Here is a 24,649-nt window from a genome sequence, read left to right on the forward strand (position 1 = left end):
TTACCCTCTGTTCATTTAGATAAAGTGAGTTTTCGGGTGCAGTATATGACTCGTGTTTAGACGTCTTTCCATTGCACTGACAGAGTGAGCACATTTCAACACATCTCCTTTGCTTTGCACTGTTATCCATTATGAGTTTTACACAAGGTAAACTGAATTGTATAACGTTAAAATGGCCGAATATGGGAGAATGTATTGGGAGGCTTGTGCCTACAGAGATTAAGGAGCTCAAAGGTGAAAATAAAGAAAACAGCAATGTGGCCCCAAAGACCCACATGGAAAAGGTACAGTACATGAGAAGGGTCACAGTGAAATTTAACTAAATAATTACAATGATTCCAATATCGGGACAGTCAAAGCGTTCTTCTTTCTTGCTCTGGTCCAGCATTTGAATACAAGGGTCACATGTTCACGTGTACGTATTAACAGACGTATAAAGACCATATGCTCTGTGTAATAGTGCTTTTCACAATTAGACTGTCTATTAAATTTACTTAAGCACATCCTTTATTGAATTTAGATTCATTTTCACTTCTCTTCAGGGTGGTTTGCAGTAAAAGCACCCTTAGTAGACTCTTGGTATGAAAATAACAAGGAAGACTTTAGACAAGTTTCTAAAATTATTATTAAAGCATAGGCAAAAAAGCATGAAGGAAACTTTTTAAATCTTTTCACCTGGGTCATAAACTACAAAAAAATTATTTGTACAACAGTAAGAACCATATAGTGTAAAAAAAAAGGTTTAAAAACAGCATATTATTCAAAATAATTGCATTATATAATCTTGGTATAAGTTATGTTTTAGTAGATTGTTTTAGTTACAACACTACACACATTAAAAGAATCAATTTTTAAAAAAATATTCTGATTTAATATTACTATTGATTATTACTTAACGATTAGAAATGTACATATGTGGTATATTTGGAGTCATTTTTCCACCACATATAAATACATTCTCGGTTAGAGCATTTCCAGTTTTATTCTGAACAGTTTCTCTGCATCTTAACTCAAATACTGTAGGCAGGAGAGACAAGTATTAAATAACTTCTGTTCAGCAATGTTAAAGCAAAGTTTTTGTTATTATAGCCTTTACTTTACATGCTACCAGTCAGTTTGTTAAAAAGTTAATACTGCTGAAGCTTCCACATGCCAACCAATGGCAACAGTAAAAATACAACACTACTGGAGTAGTCTCAGGACCTTGGAGGATCCACACGAACAGTCCCACAAGGACAGTGAAAAACTCATTTCATTTCACGTTACAAATAAAATGGCGGCAGACTAGGACATGCATCATGTTACATTCATGTTGAGGCGTTTCACAATTCAATGGAGACAGGTTTCCTTATTTTTTTTAAAAATTCTGTATTTTGATTGCGCAAACTGCCCTAGTCCCTTTTTTTTTTTTGAGAACATTGGGAATGTTGTCTAGACACAAGCCCAAATGTGAATGTTAATAAACTGGAAGAAAGCAAATTAAACATGGTATTTAAGCCTACTAGTCAGCACTGATGAAATGCATATCATAAACTAAGACTCAGGCAGGTATGTAACACTATTAATCTGTATTTCTACATATAGTGTGCGTGCTACTCAGTCTGCTAAATAGGTGTGGGTGTCGAAGAGGGGGGTGACGGTGCCGTCCTTCCATTCGATGAGGATCTCTCCTCTCTGCAGTGAGGGGGACCGGGGGGGCTTCATGGGGTGACGGGTAAGGGGTGCCCTCTCATTGGGCACCGGGGACCCTTGCAGGCTGGCTTCCCCGGTCGGGGTGTACGACTTCACCACGCACATCACCTTCTTCTTCCTAAGGGGTTAAACGGGCCAGAAAATAATCAATGGGAGAAGGAGATGGGCTGTGTGCGGGTATGACACCATAGCAGCTCAACCATCAAAGGAACCATTATTATGAGTAAAACAATAACAGCAAGGGTAGGCCCTATTCTCAGACACAACCTGGAGCATTTCCCTCAAGTTTTACGGATGGAAACATTGCAGTCATTGTCTCACCTGTTGTAGTAAATGCTGAGGACGAGGACGAGCAGTCCAATCACAAGAGCCAAGGAGGTAAGAACTAGCATAGCCACCTCCCAGCCCAGCCCTGTGAACTCAGCACACGGGAGCAGGCAGAAGGATCAGATCAGAATACCTACACAATGGCCTTACTGCTGACTTGACTTAGCCCATGACCTTGGGGGGACCTACCGTACTCCTGGCTGAAAAAAGGTGTGGTGGACGGGCGTGGGTCTGGGCCTGGGTCTCTGGTGGAGTAAGGCAGAGAGGGGAGCTTCTTCTCTGGGTCACTTTCAGTTGGGTTTGGGGCAGCCACAGCATCTGTGAAAATCGCAAGAATGTGACCTAAAGCGAAAATAAGAACAGGGCACAGAAGATGGGCGCCCATTTGATTTTTAGAAACATTTTTCTTTGCTTTCCCCAGAATTCATAGATTTTAGTCGAAAATGTGCTCACCTCCTCCTCTCTACTTTTTAGGACTGTTTTCAAATCTATTGCGCCTAAATGAAGTGGCACCACAATTGGTCCCATTAGTTCACATGCAGCCGCTAATAAAGCTGCCATCCGTAGCAGATTGTTGAAACGTATTTTATTTGTGCATGGAGACAGGTCACATGTCCTAGGTTGGTGTCAAGTGCTTAAATGATGATGAGGTTTGAGGGAGCAGGGCTAAAGCCAAGTCTACTGACATCCTCAAAATGGCGTTCTACTTTAGTGGGTGAAGGGTTCCTCTAAACAGCCAGATGAGACAGTACAGGGTTAGCATGCTACGGTTAGCCGTGAGGCCGCTAATGCTAGCGGGAATGAGATCTACGTCGCCGTCCCTCTTCCCTCGGCCGGACTCCGGCCGCTTTGCTCTTACTCTGCCCGGCGTTAGCGCCAGCGGAGCTGGTGTCAGCAGCGGGCGTCGGGGTCGGCTTGTTGCCGTGGCGATGCCAGTGGTGCGGTCCCCCAGGCTCGTTGCAAACGGTGCGGTTTCCCAGGGTCCTCCACTTGCTGCCCCGCCCGCGCTCCTGGGAGAGGAGGACCTTGGCGCCGTCCTGGTGGGCGCTGAGGTGCAGCCCCTTGGTCCCCGACAGGGTGAGGTGGCCCTTTTTAGAGCAGCCCCAGGCCTGGCCCTCCCCGCCCCCTTCCCCACCCCCTGCCCCGCAGGGTTGCAGACGGACGCTCTCGTGCTCCTGGGGCTGCAACGCGCTCAGGCACTCCCCCGTCTGAACGCTGACCAGGGCCTGGGTGTGGGGTCGCCATTCCCACTGCTGGGGCCCCGAGTCCGGCCTGCATTCCTCCAATACCAGCCGACCCCCCAGGGCCTGCATACACCTCCCCAGCTGCTCATTCCTGATGCTAAACCCCACCGCCTCTGAGACAAAAAGGGTTACACAGCCATGTGACAAAGCGCTTGTAATGACCTGAGGCCTACTGGTGTACAGTAGCCTACATACTTAATTTCACGTTGTTTTACGACATAGGACACATTATGCACCTCTCTGTATATTAAGCGGAAAATCCCTATTAACCTATGAGGCCGAAGTGTGCTGCAGTGATGAAAGGGAGTAATGCTTAAGTGTGTATATTTATTCTCGGCTATAAACTGTGTTCTTCCCCTTTTAAACCATCTCAACGACTGTATAAAGGTCTGTAAGAACTCCTGTTGGTAAAACAAACTGTTTTTGGTACGAAGAAGTTGTTAAATGACTATCTGTTCACGCTTGACTCAACAGAGAAGCCTAGCAAATCCACACACTTTTCATCTCACAATCCGCTGAGGGAATCTTGGAGATTGGGTGGCCATCGAGGTGAGGTGATAAAGAGGAACACAGTCAGAATCTCCCAATCCTATTTTAGGACACCCTGCTGTGGTCCAGAAGGGCATCAAATGGGAATTAGCCCAAGTATTAGCTGAGCTCCTGCAAATCACGGTGAACAGTCTGACAGCAAAGTGAGAGGTATGTCTTAAGGCCTTAAACCTCAACTGTTATCCTAGTTTACTGCAGCACGCATCTTTCTTGTCACAGTGTAAGTGCCGAATGACAGCAAAGCACCCCGTCGAATCTACCTGTTATCTTACATTTTAAAATAGAACCTGACTTTACATTTATTTCAGCCTGGAAAAGGTGCAATCAAAATAAACAATATAAAAAGCAATTCAGTTAACACATAAAAATGATATTTCTCTGGAAGAATAAATGGGCTATTTTCCTCTGACATATCCTGCAATAAAAATATATTTCATTATAGCCTTTTGAAAAATACAATGCCATAAATTTAATGGAATAGTATAGTTGTATCCCATTTATAAGCAATATGGTATTTCAAAATAATTCTCAAGCTTGAGTGATTTCTTGCCAGCAAATTTTTGTACACAGTGCACCTGCATTTTGCTACAGGGTAAAAATGCTCAGTGTTAATTTAACAGCAACAGAGTCTATAAGTCTCAAAAAGGGACCACATGTGCACTGTAACTTAATTTAAATAAATAAATAAATAAATCTGCGTTTCATTTCTGCACAACAGCGAATACACACGTTTCGCAACTCTTCCCATTCTTATCCTCTTTGCACAATGGTTGTTAACTTGTTTTGATCCCTCCGCGGAACGGCGTCGTTGCTGCGTGCGCTTCCAACTTATCGTAACCACAACAAAACATGCACATTTTTACAGACGGTTTTGCAGGATAGTTGTCTTATTTTGTGTGAGACAATAAACCCGTGTTTTGCAAAACGCTGAATAAGCACTTCGTTTCTCGGCTGACTGCAGTCACCGTTCTATTTCGCAAGTTAGGTTAGCTCACTCAAAACAACAAATAGGAAATTACAGTTAAATTCTGTACTAACTAACGCGGAGCACCGACTTATTATAAGACGTAGACACAGTTCTTACCCTGGAAAATGAGAACGACCACAGGGATAATACAAACTCCTCTCTCCATGACAGGGGAAACTTCACGTGTATCCCGTGGCAACCGCTCTCCGTGGGGGAATGCAAAAGCGAGTCGAGGCAAAATTGGTTCGAAAAAGTTCAAACGGTTTCAAAACACTGAGAACTGATTATTCAATGATTTTCTTCCCACTCCTCCTGAATGTGAATCTGTCTCCCTTTCCTATTAGTTAAAAAAAATAAACTAATAACCACCCTAAATTTGATTAGCTATGTAGCTAAGAGTGTAGAGTGGTGCACTGTTTTGCAGCTGCAGTACTAGTAGGCTACACTGTTTTCCTTGCGGCAGAATGTCTTGAAATATACCAAGCTCGCACGTTTAAAGCGTATGTCCATGCTTTGGCTGAAGACTTTGGAATAATGGGCAGTACGATGAATGGACGAGAACAGAATGCTAATTAGACAGGAGTGAAACGTCTGCTTTCAGACATGAACTGCACACATCACGAAAGGTCTGTTCTTCAGTAAGCTATTGTGTACAGTTCGGTGGGGGGCGTTCCCCTTCCTCTTTGAAACCCAGCCGCCTCGTAGTACACTCAGAGTACACTAGAATGAAAAAAAGAAACGGTATCTTTTCCAACGACACAAGAAAAGGAATAAATGATGCAGCGATTTGGCAACGCTGTTCATAGACCCCTCAACAGTGGAACTCTAAATGGAATCTTCACCATCGGTTGATATATGGGCCATCCATTGTCTTCATGAGGACTGTGGTTAAACAAAAGGGGGAAGGGGTGATTTAAGTCCGTTTAAAATATGGGTTCTGGGTGAGAACCGTTTGAAACGCAGCCAGCATGCTTAGGTAACCGCATGGGCACTTTTTGTTTGGAGATTTTTTAAGATCGCAAAGTCCAGTGCAGAATTTTTGCAGTGCAGAAGTCCAGATGACAGTACCTGACAACATCTGTCACCTATTGCGAATCAAATTGCGGATGTACAGGTTGTAACGCTTAAAATGCATGGTGGCGCCGCCCATTACTAGACAGTGGATTTTACAGTAGCCTCGACCCCAAATTGAACGAAGTTCCGATCATTGGAGTATTATTATCAGAACCATGCGGTTACCTCAGGGCTGTTCAGTGAAATGTAAGTGCAACTCCTGCACCATATTTATTTGTAATTTTGCTTATAGTATACAGGCCTATATTAGTTGCAGTAATGATTTTTGAAGTTTGAAACAAAGAGCCATTTCCTTTTAATTGGACACTCAAAATTAGGCACAAAATGGTTGTGCATAGTGGTGCAGAGGGTAGCACTATTGCCTCACAGCATGAAGGTCCTGGGTTTGAATCCTAGGCCTGGGCCTTTCTGTGTGGAGTTTGCATGTTCTCCCCATGTCCACGTGGGTTTCCACCAGGTACTCTGCAGGACTATGTCTTTCATCTTTCTCTGCGGCAGCCAAAAGGGAAAGGAAGGATATGGCCACTGTTTCCCCAATGATCAAGCTTGTGGGGGCGGGGGGCAAACTATTCAAACAAAGACAAGGGATAACATTGATCAAAGAATGCAATCGGAAGAGGAAAGACCTGCTGCACTCATTTTTTAAGTTTAAAAGCTGGACGCTGACGCTTCTGCACAATGCACACTGGACACTGTCAACAAGACGATAGTATTGCCAATTTCAAGGCCTGTGGAGAAGTCAAATTCTGTGCAACAAAGAAGAGTTCCTCCAAAAACAGTAAACATGCCAAGCACCTCATTTAAATAACTGATTAGTCTTTTTGCTTGACAGTACTCATAAGTGCTTTTTTTTAATGTCAGAGAAAAGGACTAATGGACAAAATGCAAATGTTTCTGTTTGATGGACCTTCATTGGTGCATAAAACATAATATTACAAATGTAAATATAAAGACTGAAATGCCATCAAATAGGGGACTGTGAGGTTGCTCTTTCTGTTAAGGCATTATTCTAGTGTGTGGACAAGCCCCACAATATTTTGACTTGTGCAGTAAATCTAATTATGTCCCCCAACAGTTACTTTTGCTCCATTCCACCCGGCCATTTGTCTGTCTGTCAGTCTGTTAGTAGGGTGTCTCCAAAAATTATTAACAGATTTGCATGAAACTTTGTGGGAAACTTGGTCATCGGGCAAGAAAGAGCTTATTAACAACAAAAAGGCATGTTACTTCTGAATGGACTCATGTAACACCATGAACCTTTGTGCACTATCAGGAAGGGGGGGGGGGGGGGGTGGAGAGGTAATTTCCAGCCACTGAACAAATGTGTTAATTGGCCATGTGGTTTTGTAATAACGGACTAAAACGCTTAAGAGTAGCTAGATTTTAAAATGGCATATCACATGTCCAATCTAAGATACAATCATCAAAATATGTGCATCTCCTCATGTGAAGGATACGGAAGAAATGATCGACTTTTGGAACTGGCATATCTAGACAATTGCATAGTGTTGGCGGAGGTATGCACTCTACTGAGACCCATCTTCTGCTGCCATCTAGCTCTGGCCTGAGGCACTTGGCAGTATTATAGTCTTTAAATAGAAAAGAATAATAGCTCGAATCCTTGGCATTAAAGGGCTTGCAGAAAGAGAGCAGATTTGTTTGAAAAATGTGGTCCATTTCAGAGGCAAAACGGTCCGTCGTTTCCACCTAGTGTTTAGATTGTGAAGTGTAACATTTGTTTTTAGCAGATAAAAGATTCACAATGTTCATGACATTATTGTACTTTTTAGCTGGAAAAGCAGGCTTCCGGAGTGTGATAACTATGACATAAAAAATAAATAGCACATCAATAGCACATCAAGCATATTTATCAATACTATCCGAGGTTTGCAGCTTCATTCACAACTGCAGCAAGAGGTATAGGAAGATGAATGCTGTTTTCATGAAAAGAAACAATCTCATATTTATTCATTTTGGTTTAAAGCAAAATTATATTTGGTCTATTGTTACACACTAATAGTGCATAAGGACGAGGTTTTTTAATCCAAAATGTGCTCTCCTATAAAGAAAAAAAAAGAAATATTATTTCGGTCCAGGCTACAGGTGCCAAATTTCAGAATGTGACTTACACAAACCTGTTCTTCTTTTTATTATTATTTATTTAATTGTACTTACTATTTATCCTTGGGTTGTTTTTGTTGTCTGGTGTCCAATATCCTTGATCATGTAAAACTAATGAAATCTTGAGGAAAATGGCAAATCATGTCAGTTGCACCAGGCTCCTTTCCAAGACACTTAAAGGAATGCATTTCAGATTCAGATGTTTTATTTGCAATATTGGCAATCTAGTTATACATCTGCAGATGGTGGGCGTGACAGGGCCTTGGTGAGTAGCCTACGTGAAACGTGTCGATAATATGTGATTGGTAGAGGGGGTGGTTTAGATTCACGGATACACTGACGAGACTAAAACGAACATGGCTGGTCAGGGTTATCTTGAAGCTGGAGCGTTCTACGAGGACTCGGGGGCAAACGCGGTGTGCTTCTTGGAATGCATGCGTTTTAGCCAACGTTAGTCCTGTTTAGAGTTAGCGAAACGCGTGGACAGAAAGGCACCCCCAGAAATACTGAGAAAAATGATGACAAGGCAAAGGAAGCGTCCGATTAAAAACCCAAAAGGTAACGTTAGTACACTAATATATTAGTATTAATTAATTGTTGCCGACTGTTCTTTAACGCGTATTTGGTTTGCAATCCATTGCATGGGTGGGTAATTTATAGTGCAGCAATTAGCTAGATCGGTAATGAAGCTGTTTTGTTGCTGTTTGACGTAATTTTCCGAAGTCGCCAGCTGACAAACCTGATTCTTATCTGGAGAAATTGTGATATTTTTGTGAAAGTAATGCTTTGCTTGAATCTGTAGTTAGCAAGTGCGTCGCTGAACGTGCTGATGGCGCCCCATTGGAGAACCGTCTGCACTGCAGATTTGCAAACATTAGCTTTCTAGTTTATGTCCCATGCTGGAAAATTCCTCGTGTGCAATGAACCGTCTATGTGTAACATAAGACAATAAAGTTGTCACGGGAGCTGGCGAATTCAGTTAAATTGGAATCTTGCTAATTCATCTTAGCAAACATGTTGCGAATCCATCGATAGCCATTACCTTCATTGGCGTCGGTCCGGTTCTTATTGTGCTTGCATTTTGGGGATGTACAGGTAGCTACGATTAGCCTACTAGCTACACACTCTTGTTTGAAGCTAACTATATAGCTAGTTGCAATGTAGTTCTGCATGCATTTAGTGGTAGGTAGTAGCCTGCCCAAGAAGCTAGATTTGGAGTTTCTTATTCTGGGTGGGGCACCGCTATTTTGTTCTTTTACAGGGCACCGGTAGAATGCAACTTCTTTTTTTTTTAATCGACGATTTATCAGTTGGCTTAGCCCCCTTCAGCTGTGTTCCAGTGATATTTTCTGAGCTAGCTGGGTGGCGTACCGGTTTGCTCGAGAGTAGGCTACAACAGCAACGTCCACCCTGGGATTCGAACCTATAACGTACTGGTTGAATCCAGGCTCATGATTTAAACACGAAAAAATCATAGCGTTTTAAGTTTAGTGAATGTGTCTGTCGGGAGAATGTTAATGCATTTCCTTATTACTCTTTTGTCAAGCAATTCTCATAGTTATTTCCCTCATGCCAAATTCTGCCACTGACGCAACGAATCATTTCCTACTCCTCTCGTCAGTTGCTTAAAACAGAGTAACATTACACGTAGTAATAATAATAATAATAATAATAATAATAATAATAATCAATCATATATTGAAACGAGAATGTCATTGTGTTGCAATCTGTCTTCTCACTCTTTTCTTTTTTTTGGTCAATTTTATGTTTATGGTTTCAAGCTGCTGGCATCTGTCTCATGCAGTCATGACCTTGTAGGCTTGTTCTGTGGATTTCCAAGGAACTACACTAACTATGATGAAAATGAATTCTGCTGTCGTCTTAGCTGCTATGAAAGCCAGCAGGATTCTGAGCACAATAAGCACAGTATGACCATGGGGATTTTATTCTTAATGGCACACATAGCTATTTCTGACTGTGGTTTATGATGGTAGATAATCCCTCTAGATGTGAAAAGTGCCTAATTGAGAGAAATTAACAAATTAAAATTATTGGCTTGCAATTGTGGTTAGAACGAAAATCAGCATACACAAGGGTACTCCAGGACCAAGGTTGGGAACCACTGGTCTACAATATCCACTGTGTTATATGGTTACAGGGTGAGCCTGATTGGAATAATCCGAACAAGAAGTAGCTGTGCTACTTTATGTTTCAAGTAGGATATAGGGCCTAAAATTTGACATTCAAACCTATTAACTCAGGAATGTAAATCTGTTTTAAAAAATCTCTTTTTAGTCATTTTTATTCCCAACCCCACTGGTTACAGTGCTGTCCTCCTCCTGTCTTTTTTAAAATTTATTTTATTTTATTTTTTACCTTTAGTTCTTTTTAAGAACTAAACGGTTGTCGCATCAGTATCTCTTGCACTGCAGGATGTGAATGAAAGAGGATGGCGGGGGGGGGGGGGGGTTGTTTCACAGGTAGGCAAGAGAAGTCAAGGAGAAGGAGTGGTTTGATGGCAGGGAGAAGAGAATCTGTTACTGAGAGCATGGGAGCGCTGCCTGTGTAATTGAAACTGGAGAGTGAAACCCTGGTGAGAGGGGATCAAGCAAAGAACACTGCAGAAGAAAAGCACACGAGTTGTTGCTGGGCACCTTGCCTAGGGGTTTATAGAGACGGAGAAGCTGGGAGACAGCGAGGCAGCGTTTGGGATTTTGTGGGGATCGAGATTTTTCTTTATTTAGTCCATTTCTTTTTGTCATGCGAGCCCATTCGTATGCAGAAGAAAAAGTTTCGAAAATGAGGACGTGGGCATTAGATGGGAATGAGATCATGCATTTCTGTGGCCTGACCAGAGACTACAGAACCACAGATGGACGTGAGCTGTTCAGATAAATCCGGTGCATCTGTGTTGACACCAATTCGAAATGTATTTCTGTTGTCCACTGTCCATCTCTTTTGGAGAAACTTTTTTCAAATGAAATAAAAATAGATGGCCTGGAAAAAATTGGTGTGTGCAGGTTCTGTGTTTTTAAGTCTCTAAAATGAGGAGCACAGATTAATCACGGGGGTAGAGGGGTATTATTTTTGTATTATTTGTTGGTTTTCAGCCTTCGCCGAAATTGTTGGTTGTGGATTTAAAAAAAATGTTTGACCACTGACCGTGTTTGGCACTGTAAGCATTAAACTTTATGATGGGAACTTGGGTACTGATATTATGTGTGCAAGATGCATTCTAGAAATAGATTCTTCCCCGTGGTATGAATCGATTTGAATCAAGAACATTGTGATCACTCGATCTGTGAAATAAGTCACCATTTTTTATGAATAGCTTCTAAATGGATTTAAAAAGAGGCCGCTTGCTGCACATTTTTAACTTCAAGCAAACTGACAAGATGAGAGTATATAAGTAGAATGGAACAGCTACAACTTTTAGGTAGCAAACCTGGTGAAAGAAAATTGTAGCAAACTCAAAGGGGTTATTCTTTATGCACTGTGTAAATTCATTCTGAAAGTTCAGAAATATAGGGTCTCCACAGTCCATGAATAAATCTACAGGAATGTTGGAGACAAGCAATTTCACAATGTGCAGACTATTAAAAACAGTTTGGAGCGACATAAAGAATATTATAATAAGGTTATTGAAATGAATAAGGGTAGCCTACCTAAAATTCTCTTTGAAATGCAAATCATCCAAAAAGTAATTCTAAGCATTTTTCATATTGCAGTTGAAAGGGGGCAAAGTAAAGAACTGCATTTTGCATTTGGAATAAGTAAGCTTTTCTTGCTTTGCTTTGTAATAAGAGTATTGCTGATACCTAAAACTGTTTGTGGAGAGCCTTACCAGAGAAGAGCTTATAGGGACAATATCCAGGATATTTTTAAGGATAGTGAGATGAGGTCAGCCTGATGGCACACATTCAAGAGGATTATCATATAAAAAACACTGACGGGCATGTTTAGAAGTTTCTAGAAATAGTGTCTGACTGGGAACAGGGGAGTATTATACAAATATGTTAGAAGGGGAATCATGCTGACCCAGAAATCTACAGACCTGTTATTTTAACTTCCATCTCATGTAAAATCCTGGAACCTCTCATTAGGCACAATTAAGAATTATTCCAGGAAGTAAACTTTATTTTAAGGGATGGTCAGTGCTGTTTTAGCAGGGGAAAGCAATGCCTCGCAAACACCCCAGACTTCTTTAAGGAAGCAACGAAGATTTTTGACAAACCAGACATGGGTATTTTGCGCTTCAGTAACGTGTGCGCCAATTTTAGTGTGAAAGCCCTGGTTTAGGCTTAATTGCAGCTGATTGGTGGTTTTTAATACGCCCTTCCAGGCAGAGCTTGCCTCTCGGAGCTGGGCGAGGTCGGGGACACGATCTGGAAAGAGCTGTCCCAGATTAAGGAGGAGCCCATCGACCTCACGGAGATCAAAGAGGAGCAGTGCGAGTCGCTGCTCGTCTACGTCAAGAGGGAGCGGGACGGGAGGCCGGAGGACGGCGGACCACAGAGGAGGCGCGGGCCGGGCGCGGTGGCGGCCGCGCTAGGCGACCGCGACGGCACGAGCGCGGCGAACCGCAAGGTGAGGCCGAGCGCCGCGACCGCGACCAAGAAGGCCAGAGCGAAGAGGAAGAAGGGAGCCGTCCCCAAAAAGCCCGCGGCGAGGAAGGTCGGGAAAGAGAGGAGGAGGAGGGGGGCGGCGGAGGAGGAGCGGAAGAAGTGGAGCGCGGGCCGGTACCCCTGCCAGAACTGCGACGGCGTCTTCCCCAGCGTCGCCGGCCTGCAGGACCACCAGCAGGAGGCGCACGGCGACCTGAGGCCCTACGCCTGCAAGGTGTGCGGCAAGCGCTACCGCTACTCGTGCGTGCTGACCAACCACCTGCGCACGCACTCCGGGGAGCGGCCCTTCGCCTGCCAGCTCTGCCCCAAGCGCTTCACGCAGAACGCCAGCTACCGGGCGCACCAGCGCATCCACAACGGCGAGAAGCCCTTCGCCTGCGCGCACTGCGGCCGCCGCTTCGCGCGCAGCTGCGACATGAACCGCCACGCCAGCACGCACACCGAGGAGCGGCTGTACGGCTGCGCCGAATGCGGTGAGTGGCGGGGGGGGGGGGATTGGTCCTGTTTGGAATTCTTCTAGGGTAGTCCAATTTGTGAGCAATTTTATTAACTTTTATTTATTTATTTTCCTCTTTTTCCCCTTTGTCTTAAAATTTGTGCATGATGAAGCACAGAGACATTCTCAGTTTTCAGTCTACCTTTATTTAACCTGGTACTTCACAAAATGGAAATGCACGTTGATAATTACATTGTACGTACATGTTGTGCATGCATCATAATGTTCATATACCTTATGTAAATGTTTCTCTACCATTAAATATGATTACAGTTAGTGTTGCAAAGTTTATTCAAGAATAGTTGCAGAGCACAATAATTTAAATGTCAATTTAGAAAATCAAAACATCTCAGTTCCATTACCCATTTCCAGAGCTTGTTCATCAGCTAACTGTGCAAATTTTCTCTCCCCCTCCCCCCTCTCTCTCCCCTCTCTCTCTCGCTCGCCCCCTTTCTCATTTCCCCTCTCCTCCCTCCCTCTTAACCCTCCTCTCTTTCACTCTCTGTCCCTTTCCCTCCCCCTCCCTCTCCCCCACCCCAGGTAAGAGTTTCCGGCGCTCGGTCCACTTGCGCTCGCACGCTCTGATCCACACGGGCGAGCTGCCCTTCCCCTGCCCGGACTGCGGGCGCCGGTTCCGCCACGCCACCAACCTGGCCACCCACCGCCGCATCCACTCGGGCGAGCAGCCGTACCGCTGCGCCCGGTGCGGCAAGGGCTTCCGGCAGAGCGGGCACCTGAAGCTGCACGAGCGCACGCACACGGGCGAGCGCCCGTACCCCTGCCCCGAGTGCGGCAAGGCCTTCGCCCGCCTGGTCTACCTGCACGACCACCGCCGCACCCACACCCGCGAGAAGCCCTACTACTGCGAGGACTGCGGCCGCTGCTTCAGTCGCCCCGGCAACCTGCTGACGCACCGCCTGGTGCACTCGGCCGAGAGGCGGCACCAGTGCCCCGAGTGCGGCAAGACCTTCCGCCACCCGGGCGGGCTCAAGGTCCACGCCCGCGTGCACACCCAGGAGCGGCCGTACGGCTGCAAGGACTGCGGCAAGACCTTCCGCGGCCTGGGCGGCCTGCGCATCCACGAGCGCTGCCACACGGGGGCCCGGCCCTACGTGTGCGGCGTGTGCGGCAAGGGCTTCCGCGAGGGCAAGGTGCTGAAGAACCACGCCCTGGTGCACTCGGGCGAGCGGCCCTACCGCTGCGAGGGCTGCGGGCGGCGCTTCGGCCAGCTGGGGGCCTACCGGATCCACCTGCGCCGGCACACGGGCGAGAAGCCCTACGCCTGCGCGCAGTGCCCCAAGACCTTCCGCCACAGCAACAGCCTGAAGGCCCACCTGATGATCCACACGGGCGAGGCCCCGTTCCCCTGCCCCAAGTGCGGGAGGCTCTACAAGCACATGAGGAGCCTCCAGCTGCACAGCCGGACGCACGGCGACGGCGACTGAAGGACGGACGGACGGACGGGCGGGCGGAGAAACGGACGGACAGGGGGACGCGAGGACAGGCGGATGTATCTGCTTCGAACCAAACCAGCTGTGTGCCGAGAGGCCAAACCAAAGAGGCACAGTCTGAAAAGGCAAATCGGCGGGAATAAAACTGTGAAGTTGGTGTAAATTTGCATTGTATGCTCCTAAAGGGAGACTCTTCAGGCAAGATGCGCACATTTCATTGGTTGAAAAAACCAAAAAAAAAAAAACTAAAAAACTTTGTCGTTGATACGGATTGAGGTCTGTTATATTGATGTCTGTCCGGGTACGAAAAATATTAACCCTCTATAAAGAGGAACGTAAAAGGGCAATTGAAAGCACTTCAGTTGAATGTTACTTGATATTGTAAATGATATTTCTGAAATGGTACAAGCAATCCATGATTGGACCACCCGAGCTGGAGTAGTCAGTTGCTGGAATATTTAATTTGTACAGATCAGTTGTTCTACCATTCAACAACGTTCAGTTAGCATGTTAGCTTCTCCCATTGAAGTACTGACAGAAAAATAAAGCCGGTGGGTTACATTAGTACATTTCATTTCATGTGGGGAAAATAATTGTTGACATATCACCAAGCTGAGCTAAAACAACTCAATGGAATCATCATTTAGCAGTAAGGAAATCCGTAGTGGTGAAATGCTGGTTTTTCCTATTGCCGTTTCCACAGCAACGCACAAGTCTCGTTTTAAGCGAGGCACGGCGAATCATCAGTCGTGACCCTCACACGGGCCCCGCCACTCCTCCAGCCGAGAGGAAGGGGACGGCCTGTAGGGGCGGTCCCAAAATGGGCAGGTCCCGCCTCAGCGGGGGGACGGGGAGGGTGCCTCTGACGGGCACCAGATCCGCTCTCCGTTCGGGCTGGGAGGGGCGTTCCCTCGGTGGTTTGGCGCGGCCCCGGATGGAGACCCCTGGGGACAGCTTCATGGCGTCCAGCAGCAGGCTGGCGGAGAGGGGGGTGAAGCCTTGGGGCAGCCCGCCGTCTTGGATGTTTCTGGTGGAGAACACGCAGACCGCTCCGCCTGGGGCACCCCACTTGGAAAGCCCCTCGTAGGGCATCGGAGCCTGGGCATCGTGGCCCCCTTTCTTCCTGGAGGGCAATGGCACGGGGCCGGGCTTCAGCACCTCGAACCCGGGGCAGAAGTATCGGCGCGGAAGGCGGGCGGGGTTCGGCCTCTGTGTTGCCGGGGCGCCCGGGGGTCGGGGCAGGGGCGCGCCTTTCGAGACGCCGGCGGCCGGGTCCCGCTCGTCCGGGCGAGGGGTGCAGCCGAGGGACCCCCCCAGGAGGGGAGAGCGGGGTGTCCTGAGGGTGGGCAGCCCAGCTTCGGGTGGGGGCAGCGCTGCTTCAAGTGGGGGCTGCGCGGCTTCAAGTGGGGGCTGCCGCTTCCCCCTCCCTTGCCTCCTCCTCGGTGGGGCGGGTGGTGACGGATCTGTGGGTCTGCTGTCCCCGGCACCTGGTTCTTCTGCCCTCCCCCTCTGTTCTTTATCAGGATCACTGTGCACAGCGGTGGCCATGCTCAATGTCTGGATGTTGTCTTCAGTTTGTGGAGTTGCTGCCTTACCAACAGGGGGCGCTGTTATCCTCTGCAGTGGCTTTGGTACATGTGGACCTGCCTGTGGACACAACGTCAGAGAGCTTCTTCACTACACAAGTCAAGTTATTTATTTCTGTTAATAAATTCAGTAAGGTTTGTATTATTTTTTTTGTTTCAGCATCATCCATTTTCAGGAAACGTCTTTCGATTAAATGTTTTCGCAGAACTGAATGAAGTCTCATTATAAGGAACCATTTTTATAATCAGTTTTATTTTAAGACGCCTTTATTTTCCAAAAGAATGCACCCTTTGTATCACTTAAAGCAAAAAGTCTAATTCTCACCAATGAATAAATGTACATTAACATGAATCAATGAACTAATGCATTTACAAACATTACCAATAGGAAAAGTCATGATCTAATCCATAAACCAATAGTTCACCCCTCTCCCATCTAACATTAGGAAAGATGTTTTCTAAATGCATCTCAGTCTGAAACCAGCCCTGGTTATAACATGTTAGTTTTGATCTCACTTGATAACAGCTTTCTATATTAGGAATTTGTGCTGGCAAACTCCTGGACCTGCATTCATTAAGCCTAGTAATTCAATTGTACTGTTAAAAGTTTGGATGGAGAAAAAAAAATTTAGGAAATATTTTGGGCGCTTCAGGAAAAAGTGTTGCCTAACCTGGCTCGAACCTGAGTTGTCTTCAAGAAATAAAGCCGCATCGCCATCAGATCCTCAGCCAAAGATCGTTTGGTCATGGAGGGACAGTCTCTGCTGGTTTTTGTCATTTACTTTCAATCATGGCCAGATTAATAATCGAAAACAAGGTGTGCAAACTCTTAACCCAATCAGTGATTTAAATTAAGTGCTTAAGTGCAGGTGTGTATTAAAAACAAGTAGACAGCGACCCTGTAGGATTTGAGTTTGGGATCTGTGGTGTGCATGGTTTTCTTTGGCACACAAGCGGCCTGAGACAGTGTGTGGTTACCTGTGCAGTGGAGGTTGGTGGTGCAGGTGAGCTGGAGTATACCGGAACCGAGCCCTCCGCCCAGGAATCGGTCACACCCGGCTGGGGCTCGGCGTCCTCCGCCCACAAGGGGGCGCCGTCCTGTCCCTCGCCTCGGTCTTGCATCAGGAACTGCCACTCCAGCACCCGCACCAGGGTGTCTCGCGCTCTGGACACCGTGAATGGAATGAGCTGGGCAAGAGGAAGGGGAGATGTTTCCATGGCGAAGCTCAAAGGTATTCCCACTGCTGTGGGGGTCGCACAGTAGTTCCAATTTTGAACCAATTCAGTTTGCTGCTGGGATTTTGTGAATCCGTCTCTTAACTTTCCACATTTAGGGATTGGCATTAATACACAAATATGCAAGCCACAAGGCTATATATGTTTTTAATTCTTTGTTCAAGTATGTGTTTTGTAGTTGTGTGTTTGATCCCTGCTTTGGAAAGACTTCATTTGTTAAGGCAGATGAACAAAGATGATTAAAAAGAGGGGGTAAATACTTTTTTTTTAAAACGTATTGCAACAGCAGGTACTATTTAGTTTATTAAAATGCATTGAATTTAAACGACAAGCCAGAAATGGCATGAAACATAAAAACAGGTATAGAACTAAATTATGCAAAATGACCACATGTATCCCTCTGAAGTAGGGATTTCCTTTTATGCACAGGCTTTTACAAGCACATTTACCTCATTCCTGTGACTCAGATCTTTTCAGCATACTCGGCTGCTTGAAGGACAGGTTCATTACCATTATCAGAAGACATTGATTTCTTTCGCATCACCGTCAAGATCTGCCACCATACTAATGAACTGAAAGAATAACTCGATACTGAGCAATTTGTGTGAATACCCTTTCTGAACTCAATTGACCTCGACTAATGGGCAGAAAATATAGTAACGGCACAAAATAATAGTGCCTAAGACTTGTCACCCAGATAGCCGTTAGTCTTACCTGTCTGTACAAATATACACTGTAGCACTTCTCCATCACGCGGCTCATCAGTTCATCCAAAATCTCCGCTACGGCTTCTTCTCCCTCCTCCCCCGTCACCATTGTGAGCCACTGGGATTTGGTGAGACGCCCCGGGACAACGTCGCCTGTGGCAGGACTTGGCGCCGGGACAGGCGCTGGAGATGCGGAAGCGCGCCCCCTTCTCGTCCGGGACTTTGGTGTGGTTGGAGGCATTGCTGCTTACAGAAAGGGGCCATCGCTGATGATTATAGCCTACTCTAAATCGAACATACTTCTCTGGTTGTGGTTTTTAAAGAGATGTTAAAGTTGTATTATTGCACTTAAGAGTCTTTTGAATGTGTGCGCGCGCAAGTGTGTAAAATAATTCGCCAGTGGTGTAAACTGGTTAGTGACCTGCAGTGAAGTACAATTGTGATAATTTTCATGCAAGCTTGTAAAAAGTACGAAGCAAAGGTGCTGCATTAGCTGCAACGATAGAATTGTGTCCTTGCAGCACCTTTGATTTACACTTTTTAATCACCCTAATCAACCCCATTCCTCATCCTGGCTTCTCCTCGTCTTGCTCGTGTAGATTTGTCAGCTACCGAAAATCTGCTTTCTTGGCTTTGTCTTTTTTTCTCTTAAGGCATTATATAGAAGGGCCTTGGTCTGTATGGTCTCATACTAAACTTAGATCTTCCTTTAATCTACATCTCCTGCTGCCCAATGTATGCAAACAACCTACAATAATATTTCTTACTACCTCCCGCCGTTAAACGAATCTTACTTGGATGCTTGTTCAGCGCAGTTTGTGACAACTTCCTCCGGCAGTAAATCAATTTGTCACATGCACAGCTAAATACTCATCGTAACCATAGGAATCAAATTGAACAGCATTCACTCACCATAGGTTAATTACCTCTAAAGTTTGGTGAAAGTCGTGTTAATGGTTGAGAAGGTGGCACAAGGGCTAACGCTGTTTGACACTTTCACTTTACCGTGACGCATGGTAACGAGGTTGCCTAGCAATACCAAACGTTTTGAAACAATGTGTAGGCTATTTATGATGAGAGAAATATTTTACAAAACGTTTAACAATACATATAAATATATAAATGTGGCTCATTTTAACCTTAATTTTTAGACTGTGTCTCTTGAAAGTGTTTAATTAGTGTTACAGTACAATGGTTTTATTTCAATAAAATGTCTTGGGTGATTTCACGCCATTCGTGGGGACATAACGCATTGACGCTGGTTCACGTGCTTTTTGTTTTTAAACCAAATATTTGTTACACGCTCACTTTAGCCTGTATTTATTTATTTACTTATGTTGTTGTTGCTGCTGCTGTTATTGTTGTCGTTCAGATTAAGAATATATTTTTTTACCAAAATCCTCGCAGTTCCATAACATTACAAAACAAAACAAAACCATTTTTGTGCGATAGGCTGGGCGTCTGTGAGATCAGTGCATTTCACATTTTCACCGGTAGATGGAATACCCTGTTCCTATGAAGTTGCAGCCACTTGATTAAAAACCTGCTAAGGCTCCTGAGTGTGCTTACTACAAGCTGAGTTGCGACAGATTTCTCATGTTTCTGTCAAATGATATGCCATAACTGAATATTATTTGGTTGGTTTTTTAAAAATTATTTTAAACCCTGGTATACAGGTTCATATAACAGTCTGCTTTGCTTCAATATTTACTTTTTGTCACTTGTAAGGACTTCCTCATAGGAACATAATTCATGATCTGTCACAATCGCACTGAAGAGAATGTTTCCACGTGAAATTGAGACCATGCTGAGAAGTTAAGGCAAAGGTCTATCAACAGATGAATAATGACTAAAATCCAATCTGATGTGCCTGCATGTGTGTGTGCATGCACTTACTACAGACAAGTCACGGAGACAAAGGCTACAATGACCATAGAAATAGATACAGGACATGAACAATAGAAGAAGAAAGAAAGTTACAACAATACGGCAGCAAAAAAAATCTGAGCAATAAAAAAATAAAAAGAAACTGAAAACGTATCACATCTCCCCCCTCTATATTAAATCAATTTTATTTCCATGGCACTAACACAGCAGGGAATGCTATCTGTCAGGCTAGTCATGTATCCAGACTCAGACTATTGAATTATTAAGCAAAGAGCATTACAGTAGTATAGGGATTAATCGAGACAGGCAAGCGCTTTGTGCATTAGCCCTGCGCTACATGTCACGATAACTATATTATTATGAGGGTTAAGCTGTATAGATGCCTTGGCACAGTATAATTTAATGCTGTTGGGGGTGGTCACAGCACACATAGGCAGCAACAGACAGAATTATGGTGGGGGTGGTTGAGGGGCGGGGGTGCATGGAATACGCAAGGGAGGGAAAACAAGCCGAATCGATGGGAACCCCCCAACCGCTGGTGTTTTTAATACCATTATGTAACGCATAACAGCGAAACGGGACCATAAATACGGCTTTAAGGTCACTGTGTTCAGAGGACGGCAGGAGTAATGAACTGGCGGCAGTATCCAATTCCGTGCAAAATTCAATAATGCTCTCTGCTGTTCTACTGCAGGTCAATGCCACGGGCCACTTCACAGCACAATATAGCTATTGCTGTATTGGTCCATTCGCTCTGGTGCGTTGTGCTATTCAGCTGTATTATAATAATGCTATTCAGCAGAATGCAATGCAAGGAAAAATGACGACTCAATACCACACTGTGTGGATGTGTTCTAATGATGTACAGATAGATATGTTGTTTGTGGTCGGTTTGGAACGTAAATGCCGACACAGAAAAGTAATGATGGTATTTGAATAAAAGTAACAACATTCAAGTGCAACTGTGAAAATATGTGGCTCTCAGCTCAACGTCGCACACTTGGCAAGACTGAACAAAATTGAGGATCTAAGAGCAACAGTCAGCATTTGTGCTCAAATTCAATGTGTTGCAAAACAAACAGTCTGGTTGTAGATGTACAATAACCCAGGAGTTCAACAGTTCTCACACTCTCCTCTGTCTCCACACTTTCACCCCTAAACAAGTTTGGCGGAGAGCCCCTATCGGGAAGTGCTGATAAATGTGTTTCTCACCTTTTTCCATCCCTAGACTTCTCAATTTTCTCAGATCTCAATAGGATCCTCCCTAGAAGTGTCTGAATGAACTGAATTCAATTTTGTGTGCCTGTGTGCAGGCAGGTGCATGTGTGCGTGTGTGTTTGTGTGAGTGTGTGTGTATTGGTGGGTGGGGGGTGGATTCTACGAATGAGCAAGGATGACCCAACACGAACCCCCAGTCATGTTTTCTTCATGAAAGAGAAGAGATCTTTCTTGGTATTATGAATGAACAAGGTCTTTTTTTCAAGTGTTTTTATTTTTATTTTTTAAAAAGTACTTTAGACCCAGAACCTGTATCCTCATCGGAGAAGAATACAGAATAAATTACATTTGGTATTCATGAGATTTCATATTCTGTTATGAAGGTGTGATATGAGCCCTACTTAATTCAAAAGATACCTCGCCCCTGTTTGCAGAATCAAGTTATTTTAAAGGCAATACCAGCTAAATTGTGTCACCCAGATCAAAAACATTCAGCAAGGGGAGGGAAAGCGTAACCACAGTGGCAGATTAGCAAGAGTGATCTTGAGCGCCACCTGATTCGTCCTCACACTCCATGCGTCTTAAGTTGCCTTAGTGTAAATCCTGCCGGAGAAAAAACTCTTGAGCTAAAGGATAAACAGGCTAATGCCTCGCCAGTCTGGCAAGACACCACACTGACAGCATGAGGAAGTGATACAGCTTCTGTGATATTTAGTGTAAATAGACCGCTATATAAAAACTGCCAAGGGGGAGAGAGAGCGAGAGAGATAGAGAGAGAGAGAGAGATGGGGGTGCAGGGGGGGGGGGGGGGAGTGAGAAAAAGGGTGTCACATGACACTCTTCCAGTGATGATTCATTCCATTTATTCTAAGTTTTTCCCTCTTGAGATTGAGCTGCAAACACAAGCTTCCGCTTTATTTTTGTAAAATGTATTTTTTGCTATTATTCCGGGGCTCTGTCAGATGCTCACGCTGACTGTCTCTGCTGTTTCCTCAGCTGAGAGGATGAATGGAAATAGATGAATTAACAGAGAGAGATGGTTAGAGGGAGGACAAAGGGGCACTTCAGGACAGTGACGGAGAGACTGTTCAGTAGCAGTGATGATGGTGACGACATTCAGTATATAATCACAGTAAGAACAATCGGAGTAATAATATAAATCGTTATAATCATCATCACAAATCACATTTGAATCTTAATAGAAAGATGCATCTTGAAGGCATGCTAAGCAGGATTTTAAATTTGAAAATGTTATGAAATAACTATGCGAGTACATAACTATGATGCACTGGCAATCTCAGTCTTTATACATTTTAACCAAATTCATGCACCTTTTACCTGTATTTGTTATTTGAAAATGTGTTTGGGACGTTTACAGCGTGGCCACAGAGCCTGTGGTGTGTTTGTTGCTAGTTTGCTGCAATAGCAGATGCTAAGAAGCCTAGATACAGCAAAGAAAAAAAGACAAGCCAGTCTCAGTGCAGTTATCCTGCTAACTCAGCAAGAAACAGGATTTCACGAAGCAGGATTAGCCTATAATATCTAAATATCCAACGAGGAAAAACACAAAATAGCTGCCCGCCACTACAGACTAACTACCGTACAGTGTCCCCATACGCCAAGGGCTGCACTCAGTGTAAAATATTGTTATAACACCGCATACGCATCCTTTGTATGGAATCATTCATGTTGCTAAATGCTATTTTCAATAGGCCTACCTCTGACCACCTCACCTCTTTGCTTGATGTTTTTCTTATAGCGCTTGAGGGTGGGTCCTCAACAGAGGTGTGGGAGGGGTTGAGGAGTGAGGACTAAGGAGGTGTGAGTGGGGTTTACAAACACGGAGTCTACAAGGGCACAAAATCCTACGTCTATACCTTTAATCTGAAGCTTAATTTGCAGAAACAGAGTCCCCGGCCCAGGTAAACAGTAGACATTCGTTTCACACAACCGTACACAACTCTATAAATTAAACACAGATGCATCCGTGAAGCCATGATTCTACAACAAATTAGGCAGAGAGGCTTTTGATAATGCATAAATAAGTTTGGCAGACGGTCGTTTGGGAGATGCTCTAAATTAATGCGAGCCAAGCCGTTGCGTCAAGGACAGAAACCAGTGAGACCGGAAAGCGAATGAACAAGGTGAAGTGATGAGCACCTGGGTACAGTGACGCTTTCCCAAAAGACTCGCTGTCTGCCGCCGAGACTGGACCAGTCTCCCCGTAATTAGCATTCGCGGCACCGCGGCCTCTCTGCGTCAATTAGGACGAGGAGGATATCCACCGAAAGTGCATGGCTGTTAAATAAACATGAGCAGACTACGCCATCTGTTTCAGAATAGCAGTGTTGCTCGGTGCTTTCCCGGTGTTTGGATTGTCTGGCTCCTGGTAGGTCAGCGAATGAAGATGACGGATGTGCAGACGGAGAACACTTCTTACGGGCGGAAAATGATTTCTGGCTCCCGCTGTGTTTGCGTACGTACCAGACTGACTCCTTTCATCCATTTCGTCTGTGCACGTAGACTCTAAATCAATGTTAATTTGAGCGAAGACGCATATGTACCTCACTGTGTCCAAACAAGGCCCATGTTTTCAGGTGGCTGTACTATGATCACTTCTGAACACTTGTGAAATTCATTACCTTCGTCCCGTGGCAAGGTGAACTTCTCTTCTGGCCATGTACATTTTCATTAACACCAAGTAGTGGTAGCATTATTGCCGAACACACACACACACACACACACACACACACACACTCACACACTCATGTTTGTATTGCTATACTTGTGAGGTCTTCCCATTGACTTACATTCATTCCGTAACCTCTAACCATAACCCTAACCCCAACCACTACATGCCTAACCTTAACCCTAACCTTAACCTAATTCTAGCCCTAACCCTAACCCTAAGTCCTAACCCTAAAACAGCCTCTTGAACTTGTGGGGACCAGCAAAAAGTCCCCACCTTGCGTAGTTTTCCTCATCTTTCTATCCTTGTGGGGACATTTGGTTCTCACAAAGATAGTAAAACATGCCCACACACACACACACACACACAATTTTAGAAGCACCATCATCAATTTAGTTACATAACATATATGAAAAAAGGGCGAGATAGCAACACACAATTCTGTTTGAGGTGGTGTCCAGAGATGTGGTGAGTAGTCAAGGGGCAGCTGGTGTACTGGAAAGGTGTTAGGTGTTGAAATTTGTTCTCACCCGAAACACTGTCCACACTGTTCACAACAGTTCCTCTGTTCCTCTCCTGGATATGTTCCATTACAAAGATTGCCTCTCTAGGGCAGTGGTTCCCAACCGTGTTCCTGGAAATCAACTGTCCTGTAGGTTTTCATTTAACCCTAAGGCATACCTGATTCTACTAATTGGCAGCTCAAAGAGATCTCTAGCTGTTCAATGAGGTGTGCTTGTTAGGGTTGGAGTGAAAACCTACAGGATGATAGATCCCCAG

The 24,649-nt window shown here is 44.8% G+C and overlaps 3 protein-coding genes and 1 long non-coding RNA gene across 5 annotated transcripts; 2 read left to right on the plus strand and 2 right to left on the minus strand.

Annotated features, from left to right (window-relative positions):
* Positions 1-857: 857 nt before the first annotated feature.
* On the minus strand, positions 858-5,543 carry si:dkey-245n4.2 (uncharacterized). The gene is made up of 5 exons (XM_064296556.1): positions 4,897-5,543; positions 2,879-3,376; positions 2,209-2,337; positions 2,014-2,104; positions 858-1,810 (listed from the first exon to the last, which is right to left on the minus strand). Exons 1-5 carry the CDS (start codon positions 4,943-4,945, stop codon positions 1,597-1,599), a joined length of 981 nt encoding a protein of 326 aa, XP_064152626.1. The 5' UTR covers positions 4,946-5,543; the 3' UTR covers positions 858-1,596.
* Positions 5,544-8,296: 2,753 nt separating this feature from the next.
* Positions 8,297-15,105, plus strand: LOC135233224 (zinc finger protein OZF-like). Its single transcript, XM_064296551.1, has 3 exons — positions 8,297-8,532; positions 12,317-13,072; positions 13,636-15,105. Exons 1-3 carry the CDS (start codon positions 8,490-8,492, stop codon positions 14,538-14,540), a joined length of 1,704 nt encoding a protein of 567 aa, XP_064152621.1. The 5' UTR covers positions 8,297-8,489; the 3' UTR covers positions 14,541-15,105.
* Positions 15,106-15,302: 197 nt separating this feature from the next.
* Positions 15,303-19,100, minus strand: LOC135233225 (uncharacterized protein C2orf81-like). 2 transcript variants are annotated; one of them, XM_064296553.1, is made up of 4 exons: positions 19,002-19,100; positions 18,083-18,318; positions 17,111-17,320; positions 15,303-16,193 (listed from the first exon to the last, which is right to left on the minus strand). In XM_064296553.1, exons 2-4 carry the CDS (start codon positions 18,314-18,316, stop codon positions 15,303-15,305), a joined length of 1,335 nt encoding a protein of 444 aa, XP_064152623.1. In that variant the 5' UTR covers positions 18,317-18,318; positions 19,002-19,100. The 2 variants fall into 2 exon arrangements, with proteins under 2 accessions (XP_064152623.1, XP_064152622.1); XM_064296552.1 differs by having other exon boundaries at positions 18,988-19,078.
* Positions 17,418-19,627, plus strand: LOC135233228 (uncharacterized). Its single transcript, XR_010323788.1, has 2 exons — positions 17,418-17,620; positions 17,798-19,627. It is a non-coding gene; the product is annotated as an uncharacterized LOC135233228 (long non-coding RNA).
* The last annotated feature ends 5,022 nt before the right edge of the window (positions 19,628-24,649 follow it).

Source organism: Anguilla rostrata, chromosome 10 (assembly GCF_018555375.3).
Source record: "Anguilla rostrata isolate EN2019 chromosome 10, ASM1855537v3, whole genome shotgun sequence".
In the NCBI taxonomy this organism is placed as follows: domain Eukaryota; kingdom Metazoa; phylum Chordata; class Actinopteri; order Anguilliformes; family Anguillidae; genus Anguilla; species Anguilla rostrata.

Coding starts and splice junctions, on each gene's coding strand:
- si:dkey-245n4.2 (XM_064296556.1), bottom strand. CDS start 4,945: ATGGAGAGAGGAGTTTGTATTATCCCTGTGGTCGTTCTCATTTTCCAG. Junction 3,377..4,896: donor GGTCGTTCTCATTTTCCAGG/GTAAGAACTGTG, acceptor TTTTTGTCTCAG/AGGCGGTGGGGTTTAGCATC. Junction 2,105..2,208: donor TTTTTTCAGCCAGGAGTACG/GTAGGTCCCCCC, acceptor CTGAGTTCACAG/GGCTGGGCTGGGAGGTGGCT.
- LOC135233224 (XM_064296551.1), top strand. CDS start 8,490: ATGATGACAAGGCAAAGGAAGCGTCCGATTAAAAACCCAAAAG. Junction 8,533..12,316: donor TCCGATTAAAAACCCAAAAG/GTAACGTTAGTA, acceptor ACGCCCTTCCAG/GCAGAGCTTGCCTCTCGGAG. Junction 13,073..13,635: donor GTACGGCTGCGCCGAATGCG/GTGAGTGGCGGG, acceptor CCCCCACCCCAG/GTAAGAGTTTCCGGCGCTCG.
- LOC135233225 (XM_064296553.1), bottom strand. CDS start 18,316: ATGCCTCCAACCACACCAAAGTCCCGGACGAGAAGGGGGCGCGCTTCC. Junction 17,321..18,082: donor GTGTATATTTGTACAGACAG/GTAAGACTAACG, acceptor CCTCTTGCCCAG/CTCATTCCATTCACGGTGTC. Junction 16,194..17,110: donor CACCAACCTCCACTGCACAG/GTAACCACACAC, acceptor TTGTGTCCACAG/GCAGGTCCACATGTACCAAA.